Source organism: Poeciliopsis prolifica, unplaced genomic scaffold (assembly GCF_027474105.1).
Source record: "Poeciliopsis prolifica strain line A6 unplaced genomic scaffold, Auburn_PproV2 SCAFFOLD001, whole genome shotgun sequence".
NCBI classification, from domain to species: domain Eukaryota; kingdom Metazoa; phylum Chordata; class Actinopteri; order Cyprinodontiformes; family Poeciliidae; genus Poeciliopsis; species Poeciliopsis prolifica.
The window spans coordinates 25202433-25219976 of NW_026562376.1; the positions used below are offsets into that span (position 1 = coordinate 25202433).

The following is a 17544-nucleotide window of genomic DNA, read 5'->3' on the forward strand; positions in this document are numbered from 1 at the left end:
ATAGTTTATAAATCACTGAACAACATAGAACCAAAATACTTTAAAGATTGAAAACACTTGGTTGATACATTGCTACAACAAAGGTTGTCGTTGTATCAACCTTCCAGAAAGCTCAGGTCTTCTGGTTCTGCTCTGCATCCCCAGAACCAGAACCAAATATGGGGAAGCAGCATTCATCTTCTATGCACCACAAATCTGGAACAAACATCTGGAAACTGCGAAACAGCCGAAACACTGAATTTCTTTAATCTTAAAAATCTACCTGTTCCTTTTGAACTGTAATAAATGGAACATGTATCAATATATTTGATGTAAATTAATGATTTTAATGACGACACTCATCAAAATGTAAAGTTTGAACTGCCTCGTTGCTGAGATGTGTAATGCAAATAAACTTGATTGATTGCCAAATTATCAGTAATTTTTTTTTAAATGTATTTATTAAAGAACATAGGGAGAAAGGAAGACGACGTACCGTTTCTTTGGGAATGAACTTGATGGGGATCTTGTAATCTTTTGGAATATTTTGTCTCTGTTGAAACAAAAGTAAAAACATTTTAGTGTTTTAGGGAAGACATCTGGAATCCAAAGGTTTTACATACACACTTATTTTCCACTGACTGGCATAAAATAAAACTAAACACTTCCTTTTGTAGGGTTAGTTAGGATTACCAAACACACCTCTTCCTCATGAGACATCGTTGGATGAGCAAAATCTGCATTTAACAAAATGAAGAGCATCATGTGGGAAGAAGTTTACATGGAAATATTAAAGCAACATTTCCAGATGTCTGCCGAATATTGAAACTTGGGCACCAATGGGTCTCCCAAATAGAAAACGTACAACTTGGTCTTCTAAATCTTCTGTTCTTCTTTATTCTGGTATTTACTAAATGAACAAAATGACTAACGCAGGAAATGTTTAGGTAAAATCACTCTATGTTTAGTGTGATTTTATGTACAGAAAACACCAACAGTATCTAATTCATCTTTAAAAATGTTGCCTAAATGATTTAATTTCCAAATCTTACCAAATCAGGGACTCTTATGTCAATATCATTGACCACTTTTCCAGTTGCAGTTGAATGTACCCCAAGCGTCATGAACAGCAGGAAATGGACACAGACGTCTATCCAACTCTGTGAATCAAGAGAGATAACAATTGGCAATCAGTTGAACCACATCCAGTGTGATTATGACCAGAGAACAGTTAATAATTGAGCAACATCTCCAGGTTACTCTCGAGGACCTTCGTTAATATTTTTATGATTTCTTCAATCTGTCACACGCGGTGATGACGTCAGTGTTTCAGAGACTTTTTCTTTTTGAAAACACAAACTATGTTTTCATTTGAATTGAGTGTGCATCTGCACACTAAAATATAATTGTCTCTATTAACAATCATTAGTTGTAGGACAGCTCATGCTTCCACAATAAATAAATAAATAACAAATTTCTACTAAAACTATTACTTTGTTCTTATCTACACAACATTAGCTAACTCCTCTTTCCCCAAAACTTTTGCACTATTTTCTTTTTAACCAAACAAGCATATCAGCAGGTTTTCCTCCATGTAACCAGGGTCAGAGAGGAGACCTTGATCTCCTCAGGAAAACAAGTGTCATATTTGAAATCGCTCAAATATCTGCTGGCTTCCTCTTTGGGATTAGATAACAGAAATAACACATCCATAGGAATGAATTAGGGAAATTGTAAAACGTAAACCAAAACAAAACAATAAAACACTAAAAAAATCAATTCAGAAGAGTAAATTCATGCGATATAACGTCGACTGAATTGGAAAATCTTTGTTCACTTCTAACAAAATCTGTCATTTTAATTGACCTGCTTTTGATTGTTACCTTGACTGACATGTAAGAAATTATTCTTGACTAACCGCTTAGTCTGATTCCTCAGACTACAAAAGGAGCAACTAAATCTAACATGGGGTCTATTTAAAGCCATTCTTTGACGTTCTCATTGTGAGATTAGTGCTTTGGGGTTGTAGACTGACGATCCGAATGACAATGCGTGGGAGGCACAAAGCAACAAAAGACGACAGATAGTGCAGATATATTTAAACAGAGCTGTATTTTTAGAATTTAATGTTGTTTTGAGGAAGGAAAGGCTTTGAATATGTCTGAATGTCTGAAGGGGTGACTCCCCGTCAGCAAGGCCAGGTAATGTAAACATGTCTACCGACTGATACTGCAAAGGCTCTGCAGCAGAAAGCCGCCACTGGCTGACCTCTTTTCTGATGTCAGTGCCAATCCGACTATATTATGCAACGGACCTGCAGTTGTCCTCTTAATATAGATCAGGGCCAGTCACCGCCTTGCCCGAGTTAGTTTGGCCACCTTGAATGGCAACCAGCTCCATGGCAAATACAGCTTTAAAGTGTTCTAAAGAGAGTGGAATTAAGAGATCATTGCTGACTTATTCAGAGACCCAGGCTTCAACAGGCGCAGCGGCCTTTATCACCACGGTTTATTTGCATAAAGATTTTCTGACCATGCTGTCCTTTTTGTTCTCACAAGGAAAATCTAGAACCAAGAGAACAAAAGCTCTAGAATGTTTCGCGCAAACTGCGGCTCCCAGATTGCCAGCTCTTTCTATATGTTTGTCAAGCCCAACCAAAACAGGAAACAAAAGAAACAATGCTCCATCAAGAGCAGGAAAGGCTAAAGAAAAGGCATCATGTAAAAGGCAGATGGGGAGCAGAGGTTTTCGCCTCAGCTTCAGCTTATCCATTCAAATCAACAGACGGAGATGAGTGGATGTGAGTGTTATGGGTGGGAAGCATGGGAAACAAATGGACAAAGTTATTTTGCTCTTTATGGTGAAAAAAAAAGTTCACTGCCAAGTTGGTTGGTTGACCTGCACAGAGTTTGGTGCAGACCAGGCACTGCTCAGGCCAAACTGAACAATGCCTACATCACTTACTAAAGGCATTTCATTCGCAAATAAGAGTGGAAGAATTTGATGACGTAAGTAAAAAAATATATATTGTAAGACAACATTATGCAGACCTGGGAAGTCAAGAAAAACTCAGATTGAATCCAACCAATGTTACTTCTGGCTGCTGTTGAAGTCGATTTAATTTAAATTCATTTCAATTTATTTGAGAGAATCAATTCACAAGGCACTTTACCAAAAAAAAAAAAAAATCAATACATGAAATTCAAAATACATATTCTTTTGCATATGCTGACAGAATGGTATGTTCTGCATGAGGCATTGCATGTCCTGGTTTTTTGGAACTGTGACCGATTTCTTCCATCAATTGACACTGAACCTTCAGCTATAACGAAACGACTCAGTCTCTTATAAGCCAAACACTGGAGACCTTTTTGTGCTCCACAATTAATGAAGTATCTGACAGTGAAGACAGTGTAATGTCTCCAGATTAAAAAAATGCCTCATGAGACAACAATCCCATCAGAGAGAGTTCAGCGAGGTTTCTACAGGGAGTCGGCTTAAGATGACGGAAATCCCATTGGTCCGACATTGGAAACGTTTGATTCATTTGTATATGTTGTGTCCCTGTACACAGACATGTCAAAAACATGCCACACGTACTGGGATATAACCCAAAAAAATCAGCTTGCGACATGCAAATACACAATGGGACCCATGTCAAGCTCCTCCAAGTGCTAGTAGAGTAAACTAATACACCTGCCTCTTCACTCACTGTTTTGACCGACTGTACGACACTGGCAACTGGCAACACAGGCAATCCAGGTTTGAGGAATTTCAACATGGATTAGATGTTTCCCTTCCTGAACATGTTCCATGTAAATAACCAATACCACATTTTCCTGCCCTCTTAAACCATCACCAGAAAAGTTCTCATCATCCCGTCTCTCCTTATGACTGATCGTTGTTCTACAATGGGTGATGAGATTTTACAGGTATTTTGGAAAATAAACTCTAAATTTTTGTACATGTATTTTCCAAAAATAGGGCAAAGATTTTTATAGAATCAGTAGTTGGTGCATTTTGTTGTTCTTAATCAATCAATCAATCAAATTTTATTTGTATAGCACATTTCAGCTACAAGGCATTTCAAAGTGCTTTACATCATAAACACAAAACACAAAGGCAAGCAACATAGAATAAATTTTTTTTTTCTTTTCTTTTCTTTTTGTCACGGAATTTAAGCGCCTGTTACCGCTGGACTCCGCCGTCCGTTCAAACACGGGTATTTGTCGGGCCCCGTTGCCCACAACAGGAAAAGGTCTCAACCTCTTGATATGGAATTTAAGCGCCTGTTACCGCCGGACTCTGCCGCCGTCTTAAGCTGAAAAAAAAAAAAAAAAAAGCAGTGGAAATGAGACTGCTTTATGTTTTCACAGTCGAAAGAATAAAGTAATATAGGAAACTGTGTTGCCAGTCGGCCAATGAGCAGTTTTTATTAGTCAACTCTGTCGACACAGGGAAACACAAGAACTGCTTCCTTCCTTACTTCAAAACAATTACAACAAGATTAAAGCTTAATTAAACACTCATTTTCACACTCAGTGTTTATAATATCAGACAAAATCTGAAGATGGTTTAAAACTGTTGTTGGTGCGACCATCGATATCCTTTGCGGTTATGTGGCTTAACTTACTGTGTTTAATAGATCGCTTGAAAGTGAATCATTTTAACCACATGGCAATTTGAGTTGATCTAAATATCCAACATTTACATTCATATCAAAATATTTTATTTATATTTCAATACGGTTTAGGCAACCACTTCTTCTTTGCTTCAGATAAACATCCCATAATCCTTTGCTGCATCACTATCCCTGTCACATGACCAAACATGATCAACATCCTCCTCCAGTCCGAGTTACGCAAAACTGCCATTTGTGAATTGGTGTGCAATATCCATATTATTACCATAAAGAAAAAAATAATGATCAAAACAACAACCCAGAGAAAAGCCATAATTTCCAAACTTACTGAATGCACACCATTGTTTTGTCCTAATAAAACCTAATTTCTGCTATTTTCTCTTTGTTTTAGCAAAAGCACAGAGGCTGACTGCCACTGACACACCACAGTGGAATGAGTAGCAAACTCAGGAGTTTTTATTTGCAACGGTTGTTTCAAAGAAAAATTGACTTCAAAAGGCGCAGACGCTCATTCCAAACAGCTGGAAAATAAACTCGGAGAAATTATGGGAGTAAACAGCTTGTGCTCAAAAACCCACCAGCGGAGCTGCTTTTAAACTGTTCCGCAAAGCAGAGGGAACCAGAGTTGTTCCGCAATTTTTGGAAAGGGAATTTACTGCCAAAACCTGAGGAACAGATTGGCACAACTGCTGGGTTTAAGGAAACTTTCAGAAAACTGTAAAATAGCTGGAACACTGACTTCCTTTAAATCAAGACCACAAAACAAACTTGTTAAGAGCTGCTTGAGGTAGGAACTAGAACACTGACAAACATATTTGATGTGTTTGGATGATTGCACAAAATTAATATAATATCTGCTACTGGTTTAACAAATGGTGACTGCACAGCAGATTTATATTTTTATAATGTAAAGCTGAAATGTGCCATACAAATACACTTGATTGATTGAATCAATTGTTTGCTTGAAAGTTTCACTTTATTTTTATTCATGTTTTTCTTTGCCCAACATTGAAACTTGTTTGATGATCTGAAACATTTACAGCAAGCGTGACGAAAACCAAGGCAAAAGCATGCCAATAGTTTTTCACAGGACTACACACACCGCTTAAAATCACATTGTGCAACTGTTGTGAAGTGATTTGATCTTACGACAGGAATCACAATCACCCATCCAAAGACAAGCTGAATAGATCTTCCAACACCTACAAAGTATCAGTGGTGTGTGTTTCACAAATCGAGTCAGTCGGCTCAGTTAGCCTGAGCTCATAATGCTGGAAGAAGTTGAGATGCGAGTTGTTAGCAGAGAATCAATGTTATTACTTGTCTTAAGCTAATGGTGATCCCCATGGCTTTTTTTTTTTTTTTTTTTTTTGCAAAAGCAAATGAAGCCGAGCGAAATCACCTGGCTCCGCAGCGGGATCTGAAATGAAAGGTGAGCAGCGACAGCGGAATTGACTGTTGCCGCTCCTCTGGTTTTTAAGAGACAGATTCCCAGCGTGCGAACACAGCAGCAGGCTGGAGAAAACAACCCCCCAAAAACAAAACACACATATTAAAGGAGCTGTGCTGACTACAAACCCGAGGTTCAGTTCTCCTCAGACCTCCCGGTGCTGACAAGTTATGAAGTGGCTGTCAGAAACACATGTTCGTAAAAATTTGGTGAACTGATAGGCCCAGAGGAGCAGAGCACCGGATTATATTTTGTAACTATTTAGCGCAGGCTTGCACTTTCCAAGGAAACATATCTGTCTTTTAAGCCCTACTGATGGTCGAGTGAAAAAGAAGGAAAGTAAATGTTTTGATGATCCCACTTAGTGAGAGTCTGATTAGCCAATGCTTTTCTACATTATGGTATAAACATTAGAAGATGTAACATGTTCTTCTGCTGTCAAAGCCAATAACATCTCATTATGTAGTAAATGGGGTATAAATCTTGTAGCAGAAAAACAGAAGAAGAAAGGATTTCCTAATGGCAGGATTCCCAGATTTGGATAAAGCGTAATTATTTGTTTCTTTGCTTTGAGGTCGATCTGTCCTCGGGGAAAATCCATTCCTGCCTGTGAGTCGCTGACAGCCTCTTGACAGGATTTAACACCTTGCTGATACACACTGCTACAACACTGTTGGTGTTCTTGGATTTTCCCAGAATCTGTATAAACATTAGACAATCACCACTGCGACAATCAGGATTTATATATATTTTTTGTTCCTGACACTGTTCCGGGCCATTTCGGGAGAAACATTTGCTGATAAAGTGTCTCCGTCACGATACATGATACTTTATTAAAATCACTGACGTGTGTATGCCTGAAAGCTCAGGAAATGAAAATGGCAGCAAGACAACAGCGCATTTCATCAGTAATACTTTACATTCGCTCACTGATCACATTCATGACAGTGCACTCTAGAAATTTAGTTTGACGTAAAAATAACTTTACCTTCAAGTACATCTGTAACATCCTGCTACATGCTGAGATTTATCAAGATGAAAAGCTAAAATGATATTGTAACTGTTTGCTTTAAGTCATTTTTCTCAACTCAAAATCTTATGCCTCATATCCAAGTAAAATTATATCTGTCTGTAGCACAACCCTGCTAAAGGTTAGGGATTCAAATTTAGACTTGTCTGAAATTTAAGTTCTCTATCTGACTAATATCTTTTATATTCATTATGTGAAATGTACTATACGTTTCTCCATATGGGCAGTATTAGGCGTTTTCCTTACTATGTTACCAACAGTTGTTAAGAAAATGCTACATCTCGCAAATATTTTTACTTTGTAATTTAACACCTTGAAATAGGCCCTGTGTCTCTTCATAAAACTCCTGCTCTTTCTGAAACGTCGTCTTGAGGAAGCTCTCACAATATGGCTCCTCTATTAGCCCTGCACCAACGTTTTTCCCAGCGTTTCAAACCGAAGCGTAGAGGGGGAGCACAGCTGAATGGTTACCATGGAGATAAAGGAGTCTCTAAAACATGCATGAAAGAATGAAAGCAACTCCACAGGTTGTGTTTTTGATGAGGGAATAATATCATAGCATCATGCAAAGCTAAAAAAATCTGATTTTGTCTCACACTTCCCCTTTAATACAGTGTTGAGTTGGTGAGGTGTCACTGATATTATATTTATGAAGGCTCGGATAGGGTGAGCTGTTTGGTATGAACAGTTAAAAGACCAGAGCATAGTACATACTTTAACTTACTACACATTCTTGCTTGCTAATGTGATAAAGATTACTAGTTAAATTAAATGACAGATCAATAATCAGTCAATTCATATGATCTGTTGATAATTTCTTACATGTCTCAATGGTGTTCCAGTGGAATGTTTTGCCAACAAATAAATAAAATGCTGTAATTTAGTTCAATGTTTTTCCTGCTTCATACATCAGGAAGAGCCTTGAGCACTGTGAGTTGCAGCAGCCAATCGAGTCTCTTTCAAAATGAAACTTCAATACAATGCGCAAAAAAATTATTTCATTTGCTGTGCACTCAAAGACAGGAATTGGGATAAAGCAAATAAAAGAAACCGGATCTGACTTCTACTGTTTATACTCAACACTCAGCTACAGCCTGTAACTGTTTGACTTCCTCTATTTGACTTTCTAAAAAGTACTTTACCAAAGTCATTTATTCACATCGCTATTGTGCCAACACAGACATTAACACCACTTTAGTTCCATTTGGCACTCTTTTTAAGACTGTTTAGAGTTGGAGGTGAAGTCTGACAATCAGAGCAATTTGACCACAAAAAGCATAATCAGTAAATTCACTAACTGTTAACACAGCCATGCTTTCCCACAACCAGCAGTGTAAATATTCACCTCTCCCATGTTGAGACCAAGAGGTCTAAAAACGACTGGATTTACATTTTCTATATATCTATATATCTACATCAATTACTCCATCCATACTGTTACAGATTTGTTTTTTAAATAAAATTTCACTTGATTTTTTTTTTTTTTAGGAACATAGATTATAGATTATTTTTGTGTTGTGAACTGTTGCAGCACATAGCAATGCAGGTAAGCCTAGATGCTGTGCAACCATAATGTCTCCTCAATCTTTGGGCGCTTTTCTAACGCTTATGTGGTTCATATCTATAACTTTACTACCAGCATGCATCTAAAATAATATTAGTTGGGATGTGTGCTTAAATTTCAGCTGAAAATGAAAGCTTTATTCATGTGGGTATTAAAAAAAAACTCCACATAATTTGGTGTTTTTAAATCATTGCCATTTGAGTTAACATTTTAAAAGCCTCAAAGCTAAAACTCACACCCCTGATGAGTGGTTGAAAATCTACCACCATCACTGTTTTTAATCTGCTGGGGATAGTAGTTTTTACAGTAATATAAAAGCCGCATTAGGCTAACAGATAAAGCTAATGTCTGTTTGATATTAGAGCAGTTCAAAGGGCAACTTTGCTTACGATGGGCCGCAGCCAAGCAGTGCAGGGCTTGGTGTTGCTCAGGAAAACATGGCACATACAGTTAGGGCCAGAAATATTTGGACAGTAACACAATTTTCGTGAGTTGGGCTCTGCATGCCACCGCATTGGATTTGAAATGAAACCTCTACAACAGAATTCAAGTGCAGATTGTAACGTTTAATTTAAAGGGTTGAACAAAAATATCTGATAGAAAATGTAGGAATTGTACACATTTGTTTACAAACACTCCACATTTTAGGAGCTCAAAAGTAATTGGACATATAAACATAACCCAAACAAAAAAGTTTTTCTCAATATTTTGTTGCGAATCCTTTGGAGGCAATCACTGCCTTAAGTCTGGAACCCATGGACATCACCAAACGCTGGGTTTCCTCCTTCTTAATGCTTTGCCAGGCCTTTACAGCCGCAGCCTTCAGGTCTTGCTTGTTAGTGGGTCTTTCCGTCTGAAGTCTGGATTTGAGCAAGTGAAATGCATGCTCAATTGGGTTAAGATCTGGTGATTGACTTGGCCATTGCAGAATATTCCACCTTTTTGCTCTCATGAACTCCTGGGTAGCTTTGGCTGTATGCTTGGGGTCATTATCCATCTGTACTGTGAAGCGCCGTCCGATCAACTTTGCAGCATTTGGCTGAATCTGGGCTGACAGTATATCCCGGTACACTTCAGAATTCATCCGGCTACTCTTGTCTGCTGTTATGTCATCAATAAACACAAGTGACCCAGTGCCATTGAAAGCCATGCATGCCCATGCCATCACGTTGCCTCCACCATGTTTTACAGAGGATGTGGTGTGCCTTGGATCATGTGCCGTTCCCTTTCTTCTCCAAACTTTTTTCTTCCCATCATTCTGGTACAGGTTGATCTTTGTCTCATCTGTCCATAGAATACTTTTCCAGAACTGGGCTGGCTTCTTGAGGTGTTTTTGGGCAAATTTAACTCTGGCCTGTCTATTTTTGGAATTGATGAATGGTTTGCATCTACATGTGAACCCTTTGTATTTGCTTTCATGGAGTCTTCTCTTTACTCTTGACTTAGAGACAGATACACCTACTTCTCTGAGAGTGTTCTGGACCTCAGTTGATGTTGTGAACGGGTCCTTCTTCACCAAAGAAAGTATGCGGCGATCATCCACCACTGTTGTCTTCCGTGGACGCCCAGGCCTTTTTGAGTTCCCAAGCTCACCAGTCAATTCCTTTTTCCTCAGAATGTACCAGACTGTTGATTTTGCTACTCCAAGCATGTCTGCTATCTCTGTGATGGATTTTTTCTTTTTTTTCAGTCTCAGGATGTTCTGCTTCACCTCAATTGAGAGCTCCTTTGACCGCATGTTGTCTGGTCACAGCAACAGCTTCCAAATGCAAAACCACACACCTGGAAACAACCCCAGACCTTTTAACTACTTACTTGATTACAGGTTAAGGAAGGAAAGGCCTTTTGAGTTACTTGCAGCCTTTAGAGTCCATTGTCCAATTACTTTTGGTCCCTTGAAAAAGAGGAAGCTCTGCATTACAGAGCTATGATTCCTAAATCCTTTCTCCGATTTGGATGTGGAAACTCTCATATTGCAGCTGGGAGTGTGCACTTTCAGCCCATACTATATATAAATTGTATTTCTGAACATATTTTTGTCAACAGCTAAAATAACAAAACCTGTGTCACTGTCCAAATATTTCTGGCCCTAACTGTACATGACTTAGATTCTGTGCAAAGCTGCACAATTAAACGAAAATATATATTTTCACTGCGCGTGGTACAGAAACATAAAAAGAAGCCATAAAACTTCCTCCTATGTGTGGTTTGGTGGCCATGAAGCTGCCAAGACATTAATAGCAACACTTCTGACATTTACGTAGTCACATCTATAACTTTACTAACAGTTACCATGGCAACAGAGAGGTTGTTCAAATTTAAAAGCAGCTCACTGAGCATGTCAGACCCCAAACGTTATCCCAAAACATTTGGGCTATGAGACACAGGGGCTGCATTGAACTACTTCTTCCTTTACTTTGATGGAACATTTGAAATCCATATCTTATTCAATTTTATTAAATGACATTGGTTTGAGACTGTTGCATATTTATTTATGCCTTTATTTGTGTGTGTTTGTCCAAAATATTACAACAGATGTCAATGATTTGGACAAAGGAGATTGATGACAGAAGTCATTGGAGTCATGAAGGACAAATGTTTAATAAGGCATATATTCAAATTTACCTCAACTGAATTATACTTTATTAATCCCAGAGGGGAAAAACATAATGATATCCTTATGTACATCTTGAGCTTAGTCTTTATTGCTAAGCCACAGAGAAGAACATCTTGCTGCAATTATGCTGATGTCTTGACAATTCAGCCAGACATTTCTGTTACACTTCAAACTTTCAGAGTTCTTGCTTCCCATTTATTTATCCAGTATATATAAAAAAAGCAAACAAAAACCCAAATAAAAATTAATTAGCTTAAGTAAAACACCACGATTGAGGTTTTCTGCTTATTCTTCCAATGTACGCATCGACACCAGTGTTGTTTCCATGTAGATCTTATGCTAAATAATGTTATGCAAATCAGACATTTTTTTAGCTGTATATGAAGCTGTAATGTCATTCTCTCATCAAATACATACACAGTGTTGCATGTTTCAGAAATTCTTGACTCTCCCATGGCAACCATTCAGGGGTGACGTAATGGCTGCTCATGCGATGCACCGCCTTTTCACCCAAGCTTTGCCTTGGAGTTTCAGTCCAGACTAGTGGCAACAGCAATGAGCAAACACTTGTTGTAATTGAGCATCTGTTGAGCTCCTAAGAACGGTTGTAAACGGCATCATGGAGAAGCATAGCTGGTATAATGTGATGAAGAGGGAGTGGTAAAGGTCGGACTTCCTTAAATAGACAAAAGGCCAATTTCAAGGCATCAGATGCAAAGACAAATTTCTTTTTTAACATTATTTTTGATATAGTCAGCATTTTCATAACAACTCAAGGTAACATAGTAACGTGATTGTGCTATAAAATGGCATAATGCACCTGGGACATTATGCCGCTCTTGTATTGCATGCCAACCTGGTTGCTACAAATTCTGATTACTGTAAAAGTTAATGTTCACCACTTCCAATGTGACCTCGGTTACCACCCTAGTTATGTGTGAAGAACCTTAAATCCTCTGGTGTTGTCTTTTTACCAGATCACACATAAGTTTGTAAAGAAAATGATCAGAGGCACTGATGCAAATTAACCACAGTTTATTTACTCATAATAATACTAGGCATAAATAGTCAATTCATTTTATTGTACAATATCAACCACTTTAAAATCCTAAATCTATGCTGGCCCTGGAAACCTTACCGCTGATGACCAGTTACTCTGATTAAATAAAATCAGACTGCTTGGGGGAGAAATAATAATTAAAAAAAACAAATGTAACTGAATACACCTAGGTGTTCCCAAACAAAAACACACTCACACAACAAAAGAAAAACTCCCGGTGAATAACACAAAAAAAGAAACTCCCCTTCCACTAGTCTCCTCAATCTAGATAAAACAGCTTGGAACCAGGGACAGCACAGGTTACTATCTACAAGCGAGCCTGGAGGGCTGAACAATAAAAACTCCCATCCTTAAACCACAAACCCCCAAAAGAATAAAGATTTTAATCAGTAAATAACCAAAACAAACTAAAACTGAAACAGCAGCAGGCCAACCTTCGCTGAAAGCTAGCAGAGCTCTGTCTGTCCTCTCCAAGAGGAGGTTTCCTGCAGAGGAATCAGCCTGGACTCTCACCCTCTCAGCGATCTACCCGCTTTTAAATGTAAAGGCAGATTGCCCGTCTCCGTAATGAATCAGGTGTGCTAAAACACAGCGTCTTCCTTATATGGGCAAACGGAAGAGTGCATAATGGACATAACGCCCCGGCTACACAAGATAAACATTACAACATAAATTATGTCGCATCATCATAGCCTTCAACCTATGGCGAATAGACTGACATGGGGTCGGGAATTATATAAACACAAAATAAGAAAAATTTAAGTGAGCACTCTTTGAAAGCCTTTTTATTATTCTTAAAATAATATCTTAGCATTTTTGTAGTAATAACACAAGTCCTATCACTTGTGCAAGTCTCACTTTTTGCAAATATATATATATATATATATATATATATATATATATATATATATATATATATATATATATATATATATATATATATATATATATATATATATATATATATATATATATACATTCAAATACCCTGCTGGAATAATTAGCTGGCCAAAGGAGGAGATAAAAGCCACAGATATTAAGACCAGAAAGCTACTAACAATGCATGGAGGGTTCCATCCCAAATCCAGCACCCTGAGACTGTACACGAGCCACAAGGAAGGAGGCAGAGGACTAGTGAGTGTGAGAACCACTGTCCAGGATGAAACAACTAAGATCCATAAATACATCAGGGACAAAGCCTCAACAGACAATGTGCTCAGTGAATGTCTCAGACAACAGGGAACAGAGGTTGAGGTGCCAGAGATACCATCATGCAAATAACCCAAGTGGCTGATATCAGTAAATCCTATCAATGGCTGGAAAAAGCTGGACTCAAGGACAGCACAGAGGCCCTCATCAGGCCCTAAACACCAGAGCAATAGAGGCCCAGATCTACCACACCAGACAAGACCCAAGGTGTAGGTTGTGCAAGGAGGCCCCTGAGACAGTCCAGCACATCATAGCCTGGGTGCAAGATACTGGCAGGGAAAGCGTACATGGAGCGACATAACCAAGTGGCAGGCATAGTGTACAGAAACATCTGTGCAGAATATGGACTGGAAACCCCGAGATCAAAGTGGGAAACACCCCCAAAGGTGGTGGAGAACGCCAGAGCTAAGATCCTGTGGGACTTCCAGATCCAGACAGACAGAATGGTAATGGCGAACCAACCAGATATTGTCGTAGTGGATAAACATCAGAGGAAAGCCGTTGTGGTAGATGTAGCAATACCAAGTGATTGCAACATCAGGAAAAAGGAGCACGAGAAACTGGAGAAATACCAGGGCCTCAGGGAAGAACTGGAGAGGGCCTGGAAGGTGAAGACCACAGTGGTGCCTGTGGTCATCGGGGCCCTCAGGGCAGTAACCCCCAAACTGGAGCAGTGGCTACAACAGATCCCAGGAACAACATCAGACATCTCAGTCCAGAAATGTGCAGTCCTTGGCACAGCCAAGATACTGCAGGGCATGACATCATCATAAACATAAGTAAGTCTTCATGAGTATTTATGACTGTTGTCATAAAGTGTCATTCAGTAAATCATGACACTTTTAATACAAAGTTGACATTATTCAAAATGTCTTTGTTGTGACAACTTGACGTTAACCAAGAAATCATAATCTGACATAAATTTGTTATAAACGTACTACTGATTAAACTTTAGCTTTAATAACATAAAGCTTCAGTTTAATCAGTAATACTTTTTGATTTTTTTATATTTTTGATGAGTGTATGAAAATTTACCACCATCACTGTTTTTAATCTGCTGGGGATAGCAGTTTTTACAGTAATATAAAAGCTGCATTAGGCTAACAGATAAAGCTAATGTCTGTTAGATATTACAGGAGTTCAAAGGGCAACTTTGCTTACGATGGGCCGCAGCCAAGCTATGCAGGGCTTGGTGTTGCTCAGGAAAACATGGCACATACATGACTTAGATTCTGTGCAAAGCTCCACATTTAAAAGAAAATATATATTTTCACTACGCGTGGTACAGAAACATAAAAAGAAGCCATAAAACTTCCTCCTCAGAGGAGTTCAGTGGCCATTAAAACTACCAAACATTCAACTTCTGCTATTGCTTTGAAGAACTTTGTTCTTTACAATCAACACAAAACAAAACAAAGGAAAACAAAAAAACAAGTCAGGATTCCCACTAATTCAAGATTTATTCCATTATTTATATTAACATTTTAAAGCAGTGGTTCTCAAACTCCGGGCGGCGAAATGGTACTGGTCAGTGGACCAATTGGTACCAGGCCACAAGAAATAATTAAATATTAAAATTTTTCCATTTTATGTATTATTTGAGTCTGGAGGATCTTTTATTTTGAAAATCCTTTAACTGGATTGTCTCAGTAACGTCTTGCACGCTAACATTGAGCCCCCAAGCAGCAAAATGAGTAAGAAACAGATCAGATTCTTTGGAAAGTTTTTTTGCACAGGGTCAAAGGACCACAGAAGAGACTGGAGAATGGATTTATCCCAGACCGGCAGGTGATTCCCACATTCCAAGCCTGGGTCTGGTTCACACGACACAATTTAAGGATTGTCGGCCGATTTTCCAAACCTCTGTGATCACAGACGACACGAGCCATAAAAGTTCAACAGGTCCGGAAGGAGCAACACACCACATACCACGAACCGATTCCACTTACGAACATCCTGAGTCCAGAAGAAGACCCAGTAAAACCCCCAACATACCACACGTGAATTTATAAACAAACACGGATGACGATGTAGAAGCAGTAGTGATAGTTTGTGGATCATTTTAAGCGATAAAAGACAAAAAAAAAGAAAAGGTGTTTGATAAAAGATGATGGGAGCAGCTGCTCTATTTGCTGAGTCATGTTTTTTCATAGTTAACATTTTTAATTGAATAAACATAACCACATATAGTAAACATATATAAAAATGACCTTCACATATAAACATTTCCACCTATCACCTCTGATGTCCACAGGACTCTCAGTTGCCATGTCAACTGTTTGGGATTCCCTCTGTTGTTAAGTCGCTGTCTGATTGGCTACCTGTCACATTCAACAGGCTGCGTTCTGCTTCCAGTCAGCAAAAAACCCACAGGCTGAGATAAAAGAGGTCAAGACAATGTTGAATATGTCCAATTTTAAATTGGGCATATTCAACACACCACCATGTAACACACCACACACTGCAGGGCGTTGTAAGATTGTCATAAAGGGAAATTTGGGGCTAAAAGAAAAAGGCTTGACTGACGGTCCCCCCCACCCCCCGGGCCAAAGCAAAATGGCAAAGTTTTTACTGGTCCGCGGTAATAAAAAGGTTGGGCACCACTGATTGAAAGCATCCTGATCATTTGAGTACAAAAGCTGCTTATTAAAAACATAATGCCTGCCACTGACGATTATATCTATATCTTTAACAAAAAATTGATAAAGCCGGAATGAGTTATCTGACATTCACATATTTACACTTTTTCATCCTTGCCAGTTGTATTTATTTTCTTTGCTAATGTTAAAAATATTTCTGAGTATTAATGCAGGGTCCCTCATCTACACTTGAAGAAAAGCTCAATCTTAAAATCCTAATCTTAGAGAGTAGTGGTGACATTAGTAGTGTTATTAAAACTCTGCCTTCAGTATATTATGACATAAAGAAATGTATTTTAATGCTTTGAAACTGGGCATTAATTTAGGATTTCCTAGTCCTATCTCATCCCAGTCTTGCTCTTTCAGACATAAAAGACTTTAACTTCTTCAGATCAGCTATAATATTTGGCTACATAATCAGATTTATTAAAACAAAAGTATTGTCATGACTATTTGTCACAAGTCATTGTTCTCAACTCAGATTTCTTGAAGGGCAAGCCGAATGTAACTGCTGATGTCCAGATTTAATACAATATTTTACCTTTGGTTAAGAAATATGCTACATATGTGAAATATTTTTACTTTGTAATATAGGGCCTTTAAATAGGGTCACTGTCTCTTTAAGAAATTCCCACTCTTTCTGAAACTCTGCCTTCAGGAAGCTATCTCAACATTGCTTCTCTATTAACCCTTTAATAACGTTTTCACCAGCATTGCAGTGAGAAGTAGTTCCACCCGGTCTTTGATTATTGCTGCTGGCTAGTCTGAAGGAGCTGAGTGAAAGAGTAAAACGGGCGCTGCTCCTCTGCAAGGCAGAAGCTTGGAAACTTCAGCTCCATGGAGGAGCCTCGCCCTCCTGGAAGCTAGCCTGGAAGCTAGATGCATCCAGGCGTTTTGCACAGCTGACTGGTTTCCACGGGTGATTAAAGAATTTCTCAAACATCCTTGAAAGAATCAAAGCAAAATTTGACGTAGGTTGTTGTGGAGGGCATAATATTACGGCATGATGTAAAGCTCAAAAATGTCAATTGTGCATAATAATATTGCCACTTTGTGAAAAGTGGGGAAAGTCAGACATATTTTTTTTGTCAGACTTCTAATCTCTGAAAATTGGTTCCACACTTTAACGACGGCATTGGAACCCCTAAAGGACATATGTAATGCTATATTTTCTGAACATGTCTGTGAAGTTAACTACCCGTGAATATTTTGAAATATGCAAGACATTTCTCGAAAGTCTCACAACTTTGCTTTCGTGAGTTAAAGGATGTTCTTCTAAAAGGACAAACAACTGCAAAATCTAATCTCCCCCGTTCTTGCTGTGACTATGAAATTGGAGTTGTTTGGATAAAAT

General features: G+C 38.5%; 1 protein-coding gene across 1 annotated transcript in view; it reads right to left on the reverse strand.

The window, feature by feature from the left end:
• The window catches only part of kitlga (kit ligand a), a 49273-nt gene that overhangs the window by 14222 nt on the left and 17507 nt on the right, over nt 1–17544 (reverse strand). The window contains exons 2-3 of the mRNA XM_055033884.1: nt 1032–1139; nt 476–532 (exon numbers count right to left, since the gene is read on the reverse strand). Coding sequence (XP_054889859.1) covers nt 476–532; nt 1032–1139 — 165 coding nt within the window. The remainder of the gene's footprint in view (nt 1–475; nt 533–1031; nt 1140–17544) is intronic.